General features: G+C 44.0%; 1 protein-coding gene and 1 long non-coding RNA gene across 2 annotated transcripts; both read left to right on the top strand.

Annotated features, from left to right (window-relative positions):
• Positions 1-9430: 9430 nt before the first annotated feature.
• Positions 9431-17802, top strand: NCBP2 (nuclear cap binding protein subunit 2). The gene is made up of 4 exons (XM_085854243.1): positions 9431-9670; positions 14728-14909; positions 17088-17226; positions 17505-17802. Exons 1-4 carry the CDS (start codon positions 9596-9598, stop codon positions 17601-17603), a joined length of 495 nt encoding a protein of 164 aa, XP_085710369.1. The 5' UTR covers positions 9431-9595; the 3' UTR covers positions 17604-17802.
• On the top strand, positions 9677-14710 carry LOC147012905 (uncharacterized). The gene is made up of 2 exons (XR_015051108.1): positions 9677-10052; positions 12030-14710. It is a non-coding gene; the product is annotated as an uncharacterized LOC147012905 (long non-coding RNA).

The following is a 17802-nucleotide window of genomic DNA, read 5'->3' as shown; positions in this document are numbered from 1 at the left end:
CAAACACCAACCAATTGACCAATGATGCGACCCCACATAGTTGGGCATATTTCAGTATAATTGTGCAAATTGTGGTAAAAGCATCAAAGTTGGTGCACATATTATACTCTTCTACAAACTGATCAATTAAAGATACCGAGCCACTGCACCAGCGACCCCTGGTGCCCAGCAGCGCTACCTCTTGGTGGCGGGCCAAGGGAACCTGACTTTCACACATGAGATTCTTCAAATGTTTGTAATTCCAGCAGTGTGTGTGTGTGTGTGTGTGTGTGTGTGTGTGTGTGTGTGTGTGTGTGTTTGTGTGTGTGTTTGTGTGTGTGTGTGTGTTTGTGTGTGTGTGTGTGTGTATGTTTGTGTGTGTGTGTGTGTGTGTGTGTTTGTGTGTGTGTGTTTGTGTGTGTGTGTGTGTGTTTGTGTGTGTTTGTGTGTGTGTGTGTGTGTGTGTTTGTGTGTGTGTGTGTGTGTGTGTTTGTGTGTGTTTGTGTGTGTGTGTGTGTTTGTGTGTGTGTGTTTGTGTGTGTGTGTGTGTGTGTGTTTGTGTGTGTGTGTGTGTGCGTGTGTGTGTGTGTGTGTGTGTGTGTTTGACCGCTGTTTCTCGACAACCCCTGGTCCGATCTAATTGAAACTTGCCAGGTATATTGCTGGGGACCTGAGTATGTGCCTTTTCAAGGTTTGATATTAATCGGACAAGTGATTCCCAAGTTACGGCCATTTATTTACCAAACCAATGACAGGACATGGTGCTATGACGTCACAATCGACGTAACAATTTTTTTTTTGCACGTATGACCACGAACGTATGGGCACGTACCAGTATTATAAATACATGTAAAAAATATATATGTTTCTATTCTATACATAATATAGCGGACAGGATTTGCACTCCGGCCTCCGTAAAACCCTTCATTCCGCAAAACACAAAAACGCAAAGAAATCTGAAAACCCACTCCGTGGGAGTACCTCCTGTGCAGCTTCCCTTCGCAGGGCAGCTCACCGGATGACTGGATTGGGTCAAAGCCTTCGGGACCCCCAATCTTTGATGAAAGGAGGGAAACCACGGGGTAACATCCCTGGGTCAGATTGTGGGAGAGTGTGTCGGAGTGGTGCTGAGGGGTCGTCCACCAGACGGCGGTCTCCTTGGGTTAACCTGAGGCGGTCCCTTCGGGTGGGTGCCTGGAATGTCCTATCCCTAAGAGAGGATGATCACCTGTCTCTGTTATCATCTGAGCTCAAGCGTTTGGACATCGGGATTACAGCTCTCTCTCTGAGGTAAGGAGACCGGATTGCGGCGAGATAATAGTGGGTGGTTACACCTACTATTGGTCTGGTCGCTCTGATGGTTACCATACCCAAGGAGTTGCTGTAGCTGTGTCCAATAAGCTGACCCCAATGATAATTGAGGTAACACCGGTCAGCGAGCGTATTATGAGATTAAGGATTTGTCACTCCTTAGGTGTCATTTCCCTGGTCTCTGTTTATGCTCCGACTGAGGCGAGTGATCTCACCGTGAAGGATGCATTCTACGCCACACTCGAGTCTGTGGTTGATCAGTGCCCCAGACGAGATACACTTTTAGTCTTGGGGGATTTCAATGCATCGACTGGAACTGATAGGGACGGTTATGAGGTGTGTGTTGGTCCCCATGGGTCTAGAACTATGAACCAGAATAGCACTAAGTTCCTTGACTTTGCAAGAAGTCATGGACTTAGGGTGGCTGGTTCATGGTTTCAGCGCCCACAAGCTCATCACTGGACTTGGTATTCCAACGCTGGCGGTGTGGCAAAGGAGCTTGACCATGTCCTCATTGACGGTCGTTGGAGGATGATCCAGAACTGCAGGGTCTACCGGACTGCTCAGTTCCTCAATACTGACCACAGGCTTGTTGTCGCAACTCTTAACTTGCACCTTAAATCCAGGAGAATGGTACCATCCCAGCCTAGGCTGGATGTTGGCAAGCTCAAGGATGAGAGTGTATCTGAGGAATTTGCAAACAAGCTGAGTGGAGATTTGGGGGGTCTGGGTGCTTTGGGAGGTCCTGAGGAGCTGTGAAGTGCCTTCAAGTCCACCGTCCTTGATGTTGCCGGTGGATGTCTTGGAGCTCACAGCAGGGCAAAGAAGATTTTATCTCTCAAGGGACACTGGATACCATTGACCAGAGTCGCAGTGCCAGGCTGAATGGCAGAGCTGAGCTGTTCAGGGAGTTGAGGCGTAAAACTGTACGTGCACTGAGGATGGACAAGGAAGCCTATGTGCGAGGAATCTGTGAAGGGGTAGAGCATCACCTGTGGTCAAGTGATTCTCGTCCCGCTTACAGGGGAATTCGCACATTGCGTTCATCCAAGCCCATCCCTCGAGCACTGCAGTTAGAGAAGAGGGTGGTCGGCTCTTGACAGAGGAGTCTGAAGTGAAGGCCCGCTGGGCCGGTTACTTTGAGCGGTTGTACCGGGCTGATCCCCCAGCTGTCGAGTTGGACATCATGGGTGTTACAATAACTGTTGCTGACCCTCCAATCATCTGTGGTCCACCTTCGCTTGTGAAAACACAGGCTGCGATGAACTGGTTGATATGCGGTAAAGCTCCAGGGATCTGTGGCATCCATGCTGAACTTCTCAAGGCTGGTGGAAATGCTGCACTAGTGTCGTTGCATGCAGTTTTGTGCTCTGCATGGAACACAGGCATCATCCCAACTGACTGGAAGAGGGATCTTGTTGTCCCTCTCTGGAAATGGAAGGGTGATCGCCAAGACTGCAACAACTACCGAGGGGTGATGCTGCTCTCAGTGCCAGGCAAGGTCTTTGCTCGGATAATTATTGATAGGGTTCGCCACCATCTGCTTAAGCACCAGCGTCCAGAGCAGTCAAGCTTTACACCAAAGAGGTCAACGATTGACCGTATCCTTGCCCTTCGTGTCCTCACCGAACGCAGACGAGAGTTTCGGCAGGGGCTGCTTGCAGCCTATGTTGATCTCTGTAAAGCGTTCGATTCAGTGAATCGGGATGTCCTCTGGAGGATTCTTGGTCTTCGTGTGGTGCCACCAAAACTGATCGATCTGATGTCTGAACTCTACTCTGGTACTGAGAGTGCTGTGAAGTGTGGTGGTACCATCTCTGACTTATTTCCAGTTGTTCCTGGAGTTCATTTGGGGTGTGTACTGGCCCCCACACTTTTCAGCACTTGTCTGGACTGGATTCTCGGGAGGATGTCGGAGAGATCAAGCTGCGGTGCATCGTTTGGGAATGTCAAGAGCTCTGACCTTGATTTCGCAGATGATGCAGTCATCTTTGCGGAGACTTTCGATATCCTTTTGGGGCCCCTCGAAGTGCCGAATGAGGAGTTGGATCCACTGGGATTATGGATTTCCTGGGTCAAAACTAAGATCCAGGCTTTCAATGACATCTTGGATGTTGCTGTCGTGTCTGTGCCTGTTTGTGGTGAGGATGTTGAGGTCGTGGAGAGATTCACTTACCTTGGCAGTGATATTCATGTCTCTGCTGCCTGTGAGCCAGAGGTCAATAGACGTCTGGGTCGTGCCTGGGGAGACATGGATTCACTGGATCATGGGGTGTGGCGCTGCCGGTACCTGTGCGGGAGGACGAAAGTCCGAGTCTTCAGGTCCTTGGTGCTTCCAGTCTTGCTCTATGGATGTGAGACTTGGACTCTAACCAAGGATGTGAGATGGAGACTAAATTCCTTTGGTACCAGGTGTCTTTGGAGAATCCTTGGCTATTGCTGGTCGGACTTTGTCTCCAACGAGCGGTTGCTGAGAGAGACTCAAATGAGATTTGTTACCTGCATCGTCCGTGAGCGTCAGCTGCGGCTGTATGGACATGTGGCTCGTTTTCCTGACGCTGATCCTGCTCACCAGATTCTCTCAGCGAGGGAGTCTCGTGAGTGGAGGAGGCCAATGGGCCGACCACGTGCCTCGTGGTTGCAGCATGTTGATCGGCATCTCACGGAGATGGGGATGGGCCTGGCATCTGCCTGGGGGATGGCCAGACGCAGGCCCCTGGAGTATCGGCGGAAAGTGGACGCAGCATCACGCTGCTCTGGCGCATGCTCCCATACCTGACCTGACCTATGTTGACCATTTGACCCATGTTGAATTCAAAAATAATTGGTGCTTGAATTCAGTAAGCTGATCTGCAAATGCTCTTCAAATTTTAAGTTAATTGGATGAAAATTGACAATTTTAGAAATTTGGCCCATGTTGACCTTTTGGCCTATAATGACCTTTTGACCTAAATTGACCTCAAATATAATAGTTGGTTGATTTCGGTGACCTGATTTGCAAATGCTCTTCAGATTTCAAGTCAATCGGATGAAAATTGAAAATTTAAATAATTTGAAAAAGTTGTTGATCAATGGCCTATGAAGACCTTTTGACCTTTTGACCTCAATAATAAATAGGATTCTGTCGGACCACCAACTCTACCATTTGGTGAAGGTTCGTGAAGATCGGATTAAAATTGTGACCTGTAGTCGATTATCGGTCAGCGGATAGACAAACAAACATACGGGACTGATCGACATACTTGCCAAAATTTTTTTTTTTGCCAAACTTACAATCAAACACACAAACAAACACACAAACACCGGTCTGGGAATTATAGTCAGGATTAAGCACATCACATACCCCAGCTATTGTTTTAAAGATACAAGAAGCTATGGCACATTGAAACAATGATGTGACATGGCAGTGGCAGCAAAAATACAGTGATGTCAATGCAATAAACATCAAAGTTTTTAACATTGCTCTCGTATCATGATTTAAAATGTAGTCCCTTGCATATCCACGACCACGTGTGCAGAGATCAATAGACCTGATTAGCGCTGCCTTGAAACATTTACAGTTCTTTTAGCAACCCTTATTGCAGTGCCCTGCAAAAGTATTCACCCCGACCAATAATGCCACGTTTAGATGAATTACAGATTCAGGAGAAGAAATTTTTCCAAATTAACTTGTTTATTCATAAGGGAAGAGATCAAAGTGAACTGTGATAGTTGAAGGAGGTTACATGTCAGGAATACCTGCAAAAAACATTTACAAATCAAAATTCACTGGTTGCAATAGTATACAGCCCCTTTGGTTAGTACTTGGTGGATCACATTTTACAGCAACCACTGCCAAGGGTCTTTGGGTAGGTCTCTCCCAGCTTTGTACAGTAAGATAGTGAAATATTTGTCCATTTTTCTCGTGAAAATTGCTCGAGTTCTACCAAGTTTGATGGGGATCGTCGATGGATTACAATCTTCAAGTCTTACCTTGAATGTTCAATTGGGTTCAAGTCAGGACTTTGACTGGGCCACTCAAGAACATTTATTTTCTACTTATTCAGCAACTCCAATGTGGCGTTAGCTTTGTGCTTCGGACCATTGTCCTGTTGAAATGTGAATCTCCTCCCCAGTTTCAGATTCATGGCTGACTCAAGCAGGTTTTCTTCAAGGATTCTCCTGTACTTTCTACTGTCCATTCTCTCTTCTACCCTGACAAGCTTGCCAGTCACTGCTGATGAAAAACAATGCCATAACATGATGCTACCACCACCATGTTTGACAGTAGGGATGCTGTTGATTGGGTGATGTGCAGTGTTCGGCATACGGCAGATGTAACGCTTTGAATTTAGACGAAAAAGTTCAATTTTTGTCTCGTCTGATCACAAAACTTTTCTCCACAAGACTGCAGTGAAGATGGTTTTTTCTCAAACCCATTACGAGCTTTTTGATGCATCCTTTTCAGGAATGGCTTCTTTCTTGCCACCTGTCCATAGAGGCCAGCTTTGTGAAGGGAATGGGATATTGTTGATTGATGAACACTGACCCCCATCTCAGATGTAGAACCTTGCACAATTTTTAAAGTCATTGTTGGATTTACAGTGACATTGTTGGGTCGTGTCTGGCTGCTGAGTTTCGATAGGCGACCTGATCTGAGTTGTCTGGGTGGTATGATATGTCTTCCACGTCTTAATCATAAATTTCACCGACTCAAAGGGATAATGAATGACTTTGAAATCTTCCTATAACCCTCTCCTGAATGGTGCTTCTCCACCACTTTATGTCTGACTACTTTGGAAAGCTCCTTGGTCTTCGTTGTTTGACCAAGTGAGTTGCACCTTAACAATTCTTAAATAAGTGGGGGAGCTTATTTTTTAAGTTAAACCACTGATTACATGCAGGAGAAACGTATTACACTTATGTTGTAACCTTTCAAACAAATAATTAGCTCCTGTCGTGATTTAGGGTTAATTAGGGAAAGAGTTTGAATATTTATGCAACTGAGAATCATCTGATTTTCTCTGTTAATCTCACTAATTCACATTTTATCTGCATTTTTTAGCTTTATCACAATGGAGCAGTTTGTGAAGACTCTACAGTATATACTAAGTTTGATTTGAAAGCATCATGAAATAAGCTCAGCCAGCATCACAATGTGAAACCTTTGGAGGGGGAAGAGGGGTGAATACTTTTGCAGGCCACTGTACATCAACATTTCATAAGTTCCTGGCATGACCTTCCAGCCTCAGGTCGGGTTGGCCACAAGGGCCTCTAGCTGTCCTGGGTCGAAACCCATCCCCACTCACCGTGGCTTGGTGGCGTTAAGGAAGCAACTAATGCCTCACCCTAACATTGTCCGAATTGGAAGGCTGCCCTATGTTGAAGAAGGGCAGCCTGTGTGGGAAGTATAGCATCGATTGGTCTGGACTTCTTGGTGAACAGCTCCTTCAGTGCTGCGTGACTTGTTCCATCCATGCTGCGTCTACATGAGCATGACATGGTGCTCAGTTAGGGACATCGTCTCATCGTTAACACCGCCGGTGTATTTGACAGGTAAAGGAATGTCGAGGTGACTTCTTGGTAGTTAGACAATGTCTCCCAAGCAGTGTACTTTCCCTTGCCGTGAAATGCAGAGATTACATCATAACCAGTGAAGCTATGGGACATGAGAAGGGCCCTACTTATTTCGTTGCCAAGATGAAATGTAATGATGTGGGCTGGAATATACCAGAAGTTGTTGCCGGTACTGAAGGCAACCAACAATTCTGTGGCAACTAGTTCAATGAAGAAGATGACATCTGTGTCTACAATGCACAGCATGATTTTGCTGTGGTCAATCTTTGCAACATTCTGAAGTTGGCATGCAATAAATGATTGGAATATAGTCGCAGCATATACTCCAAAAGTTTGTGCTTGCCGGGAGCTCAACATATTCATTTTGACAGCACCATCAATGATGATGGCATCGGTATCCAGCATGTCTGGCATCGGTGTGATGAGGCTTTCTGAGCATGCCACAAGTTTACATTTGGCTTCTGTTCAGGTCATACATGTTTAATGAGGTCATCGTGATTCCCATCTCTTGTTTGACGGGCAATATATAGCCAAGAGAAGAGTGGACGGTCGTTCTTGAGAGACGATACTTTCTTTTCCATCTGTGGGAACTCCTGAACCCAATGTGTGGGAGAACAGTGGCAACTTGTTTCCGCTTGTTGTTGCCATCGTTGATTTGGTTTTGTCAGTGATCCCCGGATCCGTTCACACACAAATGTCTCGCACTGCTTTTTTCCATGTCTTTTGACGCTCCTCACTGCTCCGATTCCGACTCACGACTAGCAAAATATTTGGGGCGAAGTTCCAAAACATCTTCACCTTCATCCACAAAGAGGTTTCACATTTCCTCCAAAACAGTGACAAGTGCTTTCACTTCTTTGATGAATTGTGTTTGGCTATTGGATGATGATATACCATGGTGTTTATAATGTACTCAATAGACAGGGACGAAGGCTCTGAAGTGGGAACAACAGGTTTTATCCTGAGCCAGGCACAACACAGTATGGGACACATGGGCGGGTCACCTGACTCCCCTTAACCACACTCCCCAATGCACCAAAGTATGCATTATCATAAACTACTGATACATCACAGTGTTTCGGTAAGTTTGTCTTGCATTTTTTGTCCGTGGTGCTTTAACTTTCTTGTGAAACTCTTGCTGTTTTGGGTCCACGTACCATGTAGTGCTCGTGGGGTTTCAGCGAGACCATCATCCTTGATGAGAGCATTATTTTGCTCATGTGCCTGGTCAACAGTGACAGCTGAAAATGGTCACACCATCTTGTGCACCACAAACTGTCCTTTCGGGAATACTTCTGCGATGGAAGGGTGTTACGGGCTAGAGTGACCGTGTCACGCACAGGTTCGGGCAGCCAGCGTGCACAGTTTGTGTGGTCCAAGGCGAAGCACACACCAATGGGTTATTTACTTTTTTCCAAAGTTTCAACATTTCAGTGGAAGTTTCTCTCTCTGATTGACTTTACAAAGGTGAGGAAGAGAATCTTCAATCGTAGAGTGATGTGCCAGGACTTGAATTGAGTGCCTTGGTTCATTTGATCAGGACACCAGTCATCAAATTGAAAATCACCTGCATGTTCTGTAGGTGCTTTGTGATGGAGGATGTTTAGGCCATGGGTTGTCGTTATGATGTGCTTGGCTGCCTGCCGTGACTACATGCCAGTCAGGTTGCCCTGGCCCACTCCCAATAGGTGGTGCTGATGCAGTGGCCCCCTGACCATGATCAGTTTGGAGAGTAGGACATGTGTACCAAGTTTGATGCTTTTACCACAAATTGCACAATTCATCGAATATTTTACCGAAATCTGCCCCATGAACAGCCTTTTGATGCATACGAAAGAAGAACCTCTTATCCCGGATGACCATGACCATCACCATCACCATCACCATCACCATCACCATCACCATCACCATCACCATCACCATCACCATCACCATGACCATGACCATTACCATGACCATCACCATGACCATGACCATGACCATGACCATGACCATGACCATGACCATGACCATCACCATGACCATGACCATGACCATTACCATCACCATGACCATGCTTTTTGTCAGGCCAAGAAAATACATCTTTTGAGAAGGATTTATTTTATAGAAGTGTAAATTATTTGAAAAAGTTATTCCAGGGAGAGCTCATGGCTAGGCGCTGAACATTAACATATTTCAACAAAATGAAATGAAACACAAGCCGTACAACACATTTTGCATTCTTATTTTAAGCGGTGAAACCGGTTAAATGTATGGTGGCCATGTCAACATAGTTCGCGTAATGTTAAATAATGTTTTTTTTTAATATTATAGAACTGGGTCAAGTTGCTGGACAGCTTTTTCATCATTAATTGAACGAAATATAGTTTTTAAAATATACGTAATGTTTAAAAAAAATTACTAAATTTTGGATTTGCATAAAGAAAAAAAAAGAACAAATATATGGATGTGGAAAAATTAAATAATTTATTGTTCAGATTTCACCGACACGGATATTTGTGGCTTGGCTGGTGATCTTGTGGAAAAGATGTTTATTTTTTAATTTTGTAAATATACTCATTGGTATTTCATTGACACGAATCATCATCAAATGGTTACATCAACTTTAATTCGAGTAACCAACGTTCTTTTTCCTCACGAATCTGCGCGCTCGAATCGGCCGATAGGTTGACGGTGTTTGCTTTGGCGGTTCCCGGTGGTTCCCGGTGGCGTCGTTTGTTTCCTTGCTTCTCGGGAGTTTCTTGGCGCTATGAATACGATTCTTCGTGCCCTGCATTCGGACTCGACCGTGGATCTCACGCAGTACAGAGACCAGCACTTTAAGGTGAAACCGTCGGCTTTGTTGGTTTACAGGCTCGTTGTGCTCGGAGTTGCGGTGTCCCTCCCTCCACCTTGGCCTAGTTTGTACCAGACCCGGACACGGCACTTCGACGCAGGAGGCCATTAGGCCTCTCAAAGCCTGCGCTTTTATTACCAACCGATTGTTTGTGTGTTCTCTGTCCTTTTTTAATTAAATGCGAAGCATCAAGCAAGGAAGCAGTTCGGGATGGGCAAGGAAGTTAGTAATCAGCCTGGTGGTGGCTCAGCGGTTAGGGTGGTGGTTCAGCGGTTAAGGTGGTGGTTCAGGATCCGAGGGTCCTGAGTTCAAGCCCCGTTAACCGATGAATTAACACCAGGGGGTTGACTCAGCCTGTCATCCTTCCGAGGTCGGCGAAATGAGTACCAGTGTAATATCCTCGTTCCAAACCGATGATGCAACCAACATCCAAAAGGAAGGAGGTATTGATGGACTTATTAAAGCCAGTGCATGCCCGTACGTGCGTTCCCGTACCTTGAAAAGGCACATACTCAGGTCCCCAGCGTCAATTGTGACGTCATATCAAACGAAGAAGAATAATTGTGACGTCAAAGCACCGTGTGCTGTCATTGTTTGGTAAATAAATGGCCATAACTTGGGAAACACTTGTCCGATTAATATCAAACCTTGAAAAGTCACATACTCAGGTCCCCAGCAATATACATGGCAAGTTTCAATTAGATCGGACCAGTGGTTATCAAGAAACAGCGGACACACACACGCACCACAGCTGGAATTATAGATAGATGTGGTATTGGTGTGGCACAAGCATGATGGGCCGAATGGCCTCGTGTGCATAATTTCCTTGTGATCCTTGAAGCAGCACGTCCCATTTATACAGTCTTTGGTGTGACTCGGTCGGGATTCGAACCCCGGACCTCCTAGACTCATGACAACCAGTCGAGTCTGGTTTCCCAATTAAAAATGTTCAAGTGACGTCTGTGCCACCGTCACCTTTTGGAACATTGATTAACTAGAGGGGGAGCACTTGGTAGAGTGCAAAACCTCCGCCGCCAATACTGCTTGGTCACTTAAGTGAACCTGATATCCTATTCATTGTAGGTCAAAACGGATCACTCAACTGAACCACGATTGAGTAAACTAAACGAGATCGACGCGCATGTAGAAATGCCCCAAAAAAATCGAAATTTTTTTGAAAAAAAAAGTTGCAAAATTTATTTTTTTCTCTAACAAATTTTTTTTTGGGGTGGGGGGGGGGAGGTTGGAAATCACTTAAAACATGTAGAAATGCAAAAAAAAAATTCCAATATTTTTCAAATGAAATTTTTTTTGAAAAAAAGTTGCAAAATTTTTGTTTTTTTTTCTCCAACAAATTAATTTATATTTTTGGTTGGAAATCACTTAAAACATGTAGAAATACAAAAATTCAATTTTTTTTTCAAATTGGCCGCCATAGCGGCCATATTGGACTTTGGTCCAAGTCCAAAATCTAATGGCATGATCCTTGGACCATACCTAATCCCCCCACCAAGTTTCGTCGAAATCCGTCCAGGAGTTTTTTCCGTAATACTGTTCACAAACAAACAAACAAACTAGAGGGGGAGCACTCTGTCGAGTGCAAAACCTCCGCCGCCAAGACTGCAAGGTCACTCAAGTGAACCTGATATCATATTCATTCAATTTGACATCAACAGTACTCACAGAGTTATAGTTTGCAACTTTCCCTTTTACTTTTAACTTTTACATACTCAATTCATTCATCATAACTAGATTCCTTGAGACAGAAATTGATTTTACATGGGCATATCCACCTAAAGTTCCAAAATCAGTTGCAATTATAATTAACCTCCGCCATCTTCGAAGATGGATGGAGGTTACTGTTTTCACCCCTTTATGTTTGTTTGTTTGTGAACAGTATTACGGAAAAACTCCTCTGAATTTCGACGAAACTTGGTGGGGGGGGGGGTAGGTTAGGTATGGTCCAAGGATCATGCCATTAAATTTTGGATTTGGACCCCCCCCCCGAAAATAAATTGTTAGAGAAAAAAATTTTTTTTTTTGCATTTCTACATGTTTTAAGTGATTTCCAACCCCCCCCAAATTTCCCCCCCCCCCAATTTTTTTTTTTTTGCATTTCTACGTTTTAAGCGATTTCCAACCCTCCCCCAAATAATTTACCCCCCCCCCCAAAAAAAAAAATTTAGAGAATTTTTTTTTTGCATATCTACATGTTTTAAGTGATAAGCCTGGTGTTGGCGCAGTGGTTAGGACAGCGGCTTGGGATCCAAAAGGTTCTGAGTTCAAGCCCCGTTGAGCCACTGAATTAATACACCAGGGGGTTGACTCAGCCTGTCATCCTTCCGAGGTCGGCGAAATGAGTACCAGTATACTGGGCCGGTGTATACCCCGGTTAAAATAGGTGTACCATATCCCTGTGTCGTAAGAGGCGACCAGGGTTGCGTCAGGAAGGGCATCCGGCGTAAAACATGTGCCAAATCACTATGCGGATCATACGGTTGATCCGCTGTGGCGACCCCCTAACGAGAGCAGCCGAAAGAAGAAGAAGAAGAAGACATGTTTTAAGTGATTTCCAACCCCCCCCAAAAAAAATTAACCCCCCCCCCAAAAATAGAGAATTTTTTTTTTTGCATTTCTACATGTTTTAAGTGATTTCCACTCCCCCCAAAAAAATTTAGAGAAAATTTTTTTTTTGCATTTCTACATGTTTTAAGTGATTTACAACCCCCCCCAAAAAAAATTGTTAGAGAAAAAAAATTTTTGCAACTTTTTTTTCAACAAAATTCCGATTTTTTTTTTTTTTTTTTTTTTTTTTTTTTTTTTTTTTTTTTTTGCATTTTTACATGTTTTAAGTGATTTCCAACCCCCCTCCCCCAAAAAAAAAAATGTTGGAGAAAAGAACTATAACTCTCAGCACTGTTGACATCATATTTAATGAATAAGATATAAGGTTCACTTGGAGTGACCCAGCAGTATTGGCGGCGGAGGTTTTGCACTCTCCCGGGTGCTCCCCCTCTAGTTTTGGCATGTTTTTTGTTGGAAATCACTTATAACATGTAGAAATGCAAAAAAAAATAAAAAAAAAATCGAAACTTTTTTGAAAAAAAAGTTGCAAAAATTTTTTTTGGGGGGGCGTCTCTTAAAACTCTTAAAATCTCTTAAAACATGTAGAAATGCAAAAAAAAAAAAAAAAATCAAATATTTTTTCAAAATGCCCGCCATAGCGGCCGTATTGGACTTTGGACCAAGTCCAAAATCTAATGGCATGATCCTTGGACCATACCTAATCCCCCCACCAAGTTTCGTCGAAATCCATCGAGGAGTTTTTCCGTAATACTGTTCACAAACAAACAAACAGAAAGGGGTGAAAACAGTAACCTCCGATCTTCGATGGCGGAGGTTAACAAACAGACAGGGGTGAAAACAGTAACCTCCGTCCATCTTCGATGGCGGAGGTTAATCTGTATCCTTCCACGAACTTTTATGTCAGGGTTAACATGGTGGAAGAAGCTTGAAAGTTTTTCAAAGAAAGTGAATTTTAAACTCTTAACTCTGTAATTTTGGATCATTATGAACGAATCCTTTACCTGTTTATTCCGTCCAGGGGCATGGCGATATGAATCGAGCCCTTCCTGCCCCCCCCCCCCGCAGAATTCTCCATTTGATAACACACAACCAGGGCAACCTTTTCTCATATGAAGAGTCATGAATGATTGCTCACATCCCAGAAACTACCAGCACGAAGTACAGTGAGCTTTTGTTAATACAACATGGAGGTTCATGCAAGAGTTATGATCCAAAGGGAAACTAAAACAGCACTCTGTTTAGAGTGCATACCTCCGCCAGCATGAACAGTTAAATTTTGTATCCCACTGATGGGTCGGATCTGAATCCGGACCTCGACCGAAATCGAATCGGATTGTTCTCGTCCACCTGACCAACTCATCCACCTAGCTCTGTCGTAACTCGTCTACAACTTTTTGAGACGTCGTGCTGCATATCGTTTTTGGCCCAGTGTATCAATCAATAGTGAATAATCACTTTAACAATTCTAGTATCCATCCTGATCTTCACTGAAATCGAATCGATTCGTCCTTAACCACACAACCTCTCCACCAAGTTTCATCTGAATCTGTCCATAACATTTTGAGATATCATGCTCGCAGACAAACCGACATGATTAAAAAACATGATCGAGGTCCACCTTGGTTCGGTGAAAACATGATCGAGGTCCACCTTGTGTTGGTGAAAACATGATTTTGTCCACCTTGTGGTGGTGAAAACATGATCTTGGTCCACCTTGGGTCGGTGAAAACATGATCTTTGTCCACCTTGTGTAGCGGAGATGAAAAGGCAACAAACTGGCATCGGGGAATTAGGGAAGCAGAGAACACAGTATCCCCCTCACCTCTCCACCCAGTTAGAGGGGTGGGAACACAGCAACCCCTCCCCCAAGTTGAGGTGTGGGTTAATGGGGGTAGAAAAGATAGTCAGGATGGGGTTGATGTGTGATGGGGGTGCATTGTAATTTAAACTTATTTTGTGTTGAACAAGAGTGGGAAGATGGGGAGATACCTTTTCATATCAAATCGATTTTCTCACATTTTGCTTTGTGTCCTCGACATTGTTACAATTCCATTTTAATAGACGAACAACATGGGGAGGGGGTAGTCTGCTTATTATGTGAATATGGATTGGGAAATGTTTAAGAAGAAGAATAAGAACCACTCATTTCACATCTTCAGCCACATCGGGCTGTCGAAGCAGTTTTTCCTTGGCTAGGAGGCACACTCCTGGAGGGGTCGCCACTCTGACACAGAAAATGTGGAGCACAATGTATTTTAGAGTTTAAATAACTGAATTTTTGTGCTTTGAGAACATGGTCGATGTGTAATTTGTACGCAGCAAGGAGACAAAGTGTGTGTGTGTGTGTGTGTGTGTGTGTGTGTGTGTGTGTGTGTGTGTGTGTGTGTGTGTGTGTGTGTGTGTGTGTGTGTGTGTGTGTGTGTGTGTGTGTGTGTGTGTGTGTGTGTGTGTGTGTGTAGGGCAGCCGTTGCGACCAAGAACATCTTCTCCTGGGCAGCTCTACACTATACGTGGGTAATCTCTCTTTCTACACGACCGAAGAACAGATCAATGAACTCTTCTCCAAATGTGGAGACATAAAGAAGACCGTGATGGGGTTAGATAAAGTGAAGAAGACTCCGTGTGGATTTTGCTTCGTCGAGTATCCTCCTCTTGCCGAGTTCCTCCGTTTTGTGTTCCAACACTCTTCTGTTGTGCTTTTTGGCTTTGTTAACATGCAAGGCCTGATTGGGTCCAATATGGTTACCAAAATTTTATTTATTTTAATTAGCTCAAGTATGTTTGAAGACATTTTGATTTGTAAAATCTAATTGCCATTGAGGATTACTCGTAGAACGTCACCATCATTATCCTTTTACAAAAGCAAACTGCTGAACATCTTTTGAAGGTCTATCTTTAATGTAAGTAGAAACACCTGCTTCCTCAGGCACCTGGAGGGGTGGGGGTCATGTGCATGTGCGTACCATGCGGACCCAGGTCTTTCACAAATTGGCTGGCCAGACCCGATGTTCGATCAAGGTTCAGGCAGGAATTTGTAATTTGTTCAGGGTGCCGGCGATGGCTCACCTCCTCTTCACTAAGGACACCATTGAGTCTTTAACGTCCACCAACTACTGGCAGTAGATGGGACCCTCATTTAACGTCCACCGGAGGGACGGCGCATGCATATTGATGAATCGCCCTGCCTGTGAAACACCGGGATGACAGTTTATAGCTGGGTCGTGATTCAGACATCGTCTCGATAACTTGGAGGTGAGTGTGCGTACCTCTTCGCCATCCTGTCTGCCTCCATGTTCAAATTATTATGTCATTATCATCACACAGAATTGACTCATTAATTTGTGGTTTAAAATAATTTTGATAGAAAAAAAAATCAAACATAGCCTCGAGGACGTCGGGTTTCCTCCAAATTCCTATCAGTTTCGTGTTAAACAACACGAGCGACTGTTTAAAAATGTAATCATACATGAGACAGAATTGACTGGATAGTTTGTGGTTATAATAATTTTTACTTCTTGTAGATGCGCTCCACGATAAACTATTTATACACCTTAATACAGAGTTCATCCAAGGCGGAAAACTCCTTTCGAGGCGAGAGGTAAATTAAGTCGTTTTTAACCTATGTTGCTGTAAGCCTGCTGTTGGCTTAGTGTCTGGCTTGGGATCTTAGGATCCTGAGTTTGAGCACTATTGGCTGCCAAAGTAATGCCAGGTGGGGTTGACTCAGCCTGTCATCCTTCCGAGGTCAGCGAAATGAGTACCAGTGTACTGGTATCGGGGCATAGCATCAGTGGCATAGCCGCGCACCAACAAAATGAAAGCTACCTATCAGCCAAGCTGCCATACACAAGAATCAGAATCTCTGTTGTGTGACACCCCATCCTCTTCGTCCCCCTGGTGAGTTTGGTTAAGATTTGATAAGTAACAATCAAACATATCACAGACAGACACCAAATTGCGTATTTCAGGATGGTTAATATTAGCTGTGCCTACTCTTTGCTCCGCTGACAGGTTTAATCAAAAGACAGCATGTTGTACTGTACTTCATAAACGTATTGCATGTCTATCTGTATCACTGAGGATGTAAAATATGGTGAAGTCTGACCTGTTCATGAAAAAGCGATCTTTTAGAACACGTGGTGGTTGTTTGTGTGCTCCTTCCGCGTGTCACACTTTATTCTAAAGTGTTCTTGCTGTCATACCTGTGGAACCGCTACATTAAAGCTCCAAGTCCTGCTTCTTCCATCCCGGAAACATGGGCTTTTGATGATCAAACGGACGAATTTTTGTTCCAAGTAAATCGATTAGCTTTCTAACGGTGCCATTTTTATTATTCCATGACAGCAAAAACCCTTTAGAATAATGTGTGATGGACGCTTCTCCTTTTAGTAATCGATCCTCTTGAGGTGTGTGTGTGTGTGTGTGTGTGTGTGTGTGTGTGTGTGTGTGTGTGTGTGTGTGTGTGTGTGTGTGTGTGTGTGTGTGTGTGTGTGTGTGTGTGTGTGTCCGTGTGTGTCCGTGCTGACTCCATAGATGATTGCAATACTCTCATGTGAACTCACAGGTTCACGTATCATGTTGAACCGTTCCTATTACCATGTTGGAATAATATGGTGTGGTTAGCAGGAAGTAGCCAAGCATGTACTGTGCTGAACTTTTGAATGATGTATTTGTCAAGTCCAATGCTTTGGTTTACTGCAGGGATTGGAAAAACTTTTTTGACACCATGGCTGCTTGTGCTGTCTCTGACCATCTCTTACCTATGTACTGCGATTCATCGCACTTCCTGGTTCTTTTGAGCCCTTGACTACACGACCAGATATTACACACGTGCAGATACTGAGCATGCTATGCGATTCATAAACGGAACGCGTCTCGACGACCGAATCATTCGCACTGATTGGGACACGGGATTCAAGGAGGGCCGTCAATTTGGAAGGGGAAAGACCGGTGGACAGGTTTGCATCTTGGATAAGATGTTTGTTTGTTCGGTGTGTCTTGTTAAACAAAGCATGTACACATCCTGTATTGTAAGTGCAGCTGTCTTCCAATTTGTGAGGTTCAAGTTGCAAGCAAGGCTGATATGTCCAGTATTGATGGACATAACTTCATATTTGTGTAAAATAAATAATAGTAATAAAAACAATCTCACTCCCTTCCCCATTTATTACATGCATGATGTGAAGACCCTTTTTAGAAACCAGCTAAGACATCGGTAACCTCCTTTTTTTTGTAGGTTCGTGACGAGTACCGCACAGATTATGATGTCGGGAGAGGTGGCTATGGGAAGATAATGCAACTACAGAGGATAAATGACAACACAATGGTTTTCTAAAGATTTAGGAAGCCCAACTTGGACTGCTCTTCCGCTATTGGCAAAGATTGGTTTGCTGACCAACAGGTGTCTCGGTATAATTAAAGTCTGCATTGTGCTACCTTTGCCATTGAAGACATAAACCACAAGTGTAAAGTTGGTCTTTTTTGGTTGCATTTTACTTTTATGTTTCAATAAATGTATAATGCATTCGTCTCAA

This window comes from Eptatretus burgeri, chromosome 14 (genome assembly GCF_056783735.1).
Source record: "Eptatretus burgeri isolate ZD-2024b chromosome 14, Ebu_testis_v1, whole genome shotgun sequence".
Taxonomy (NCBI): domain Eukaryota; kingdom Metazoa; phylum Chordata; class Myxini; order Myxiniformes; family Myxinidae; genus Eptatretus; species Eptatretus burgeri.
The sequence above is the reverse complement of the archived record's forward strand: the minus strand, read 5'-3'. Positions and strand labels throughout refer to the sequence as shown.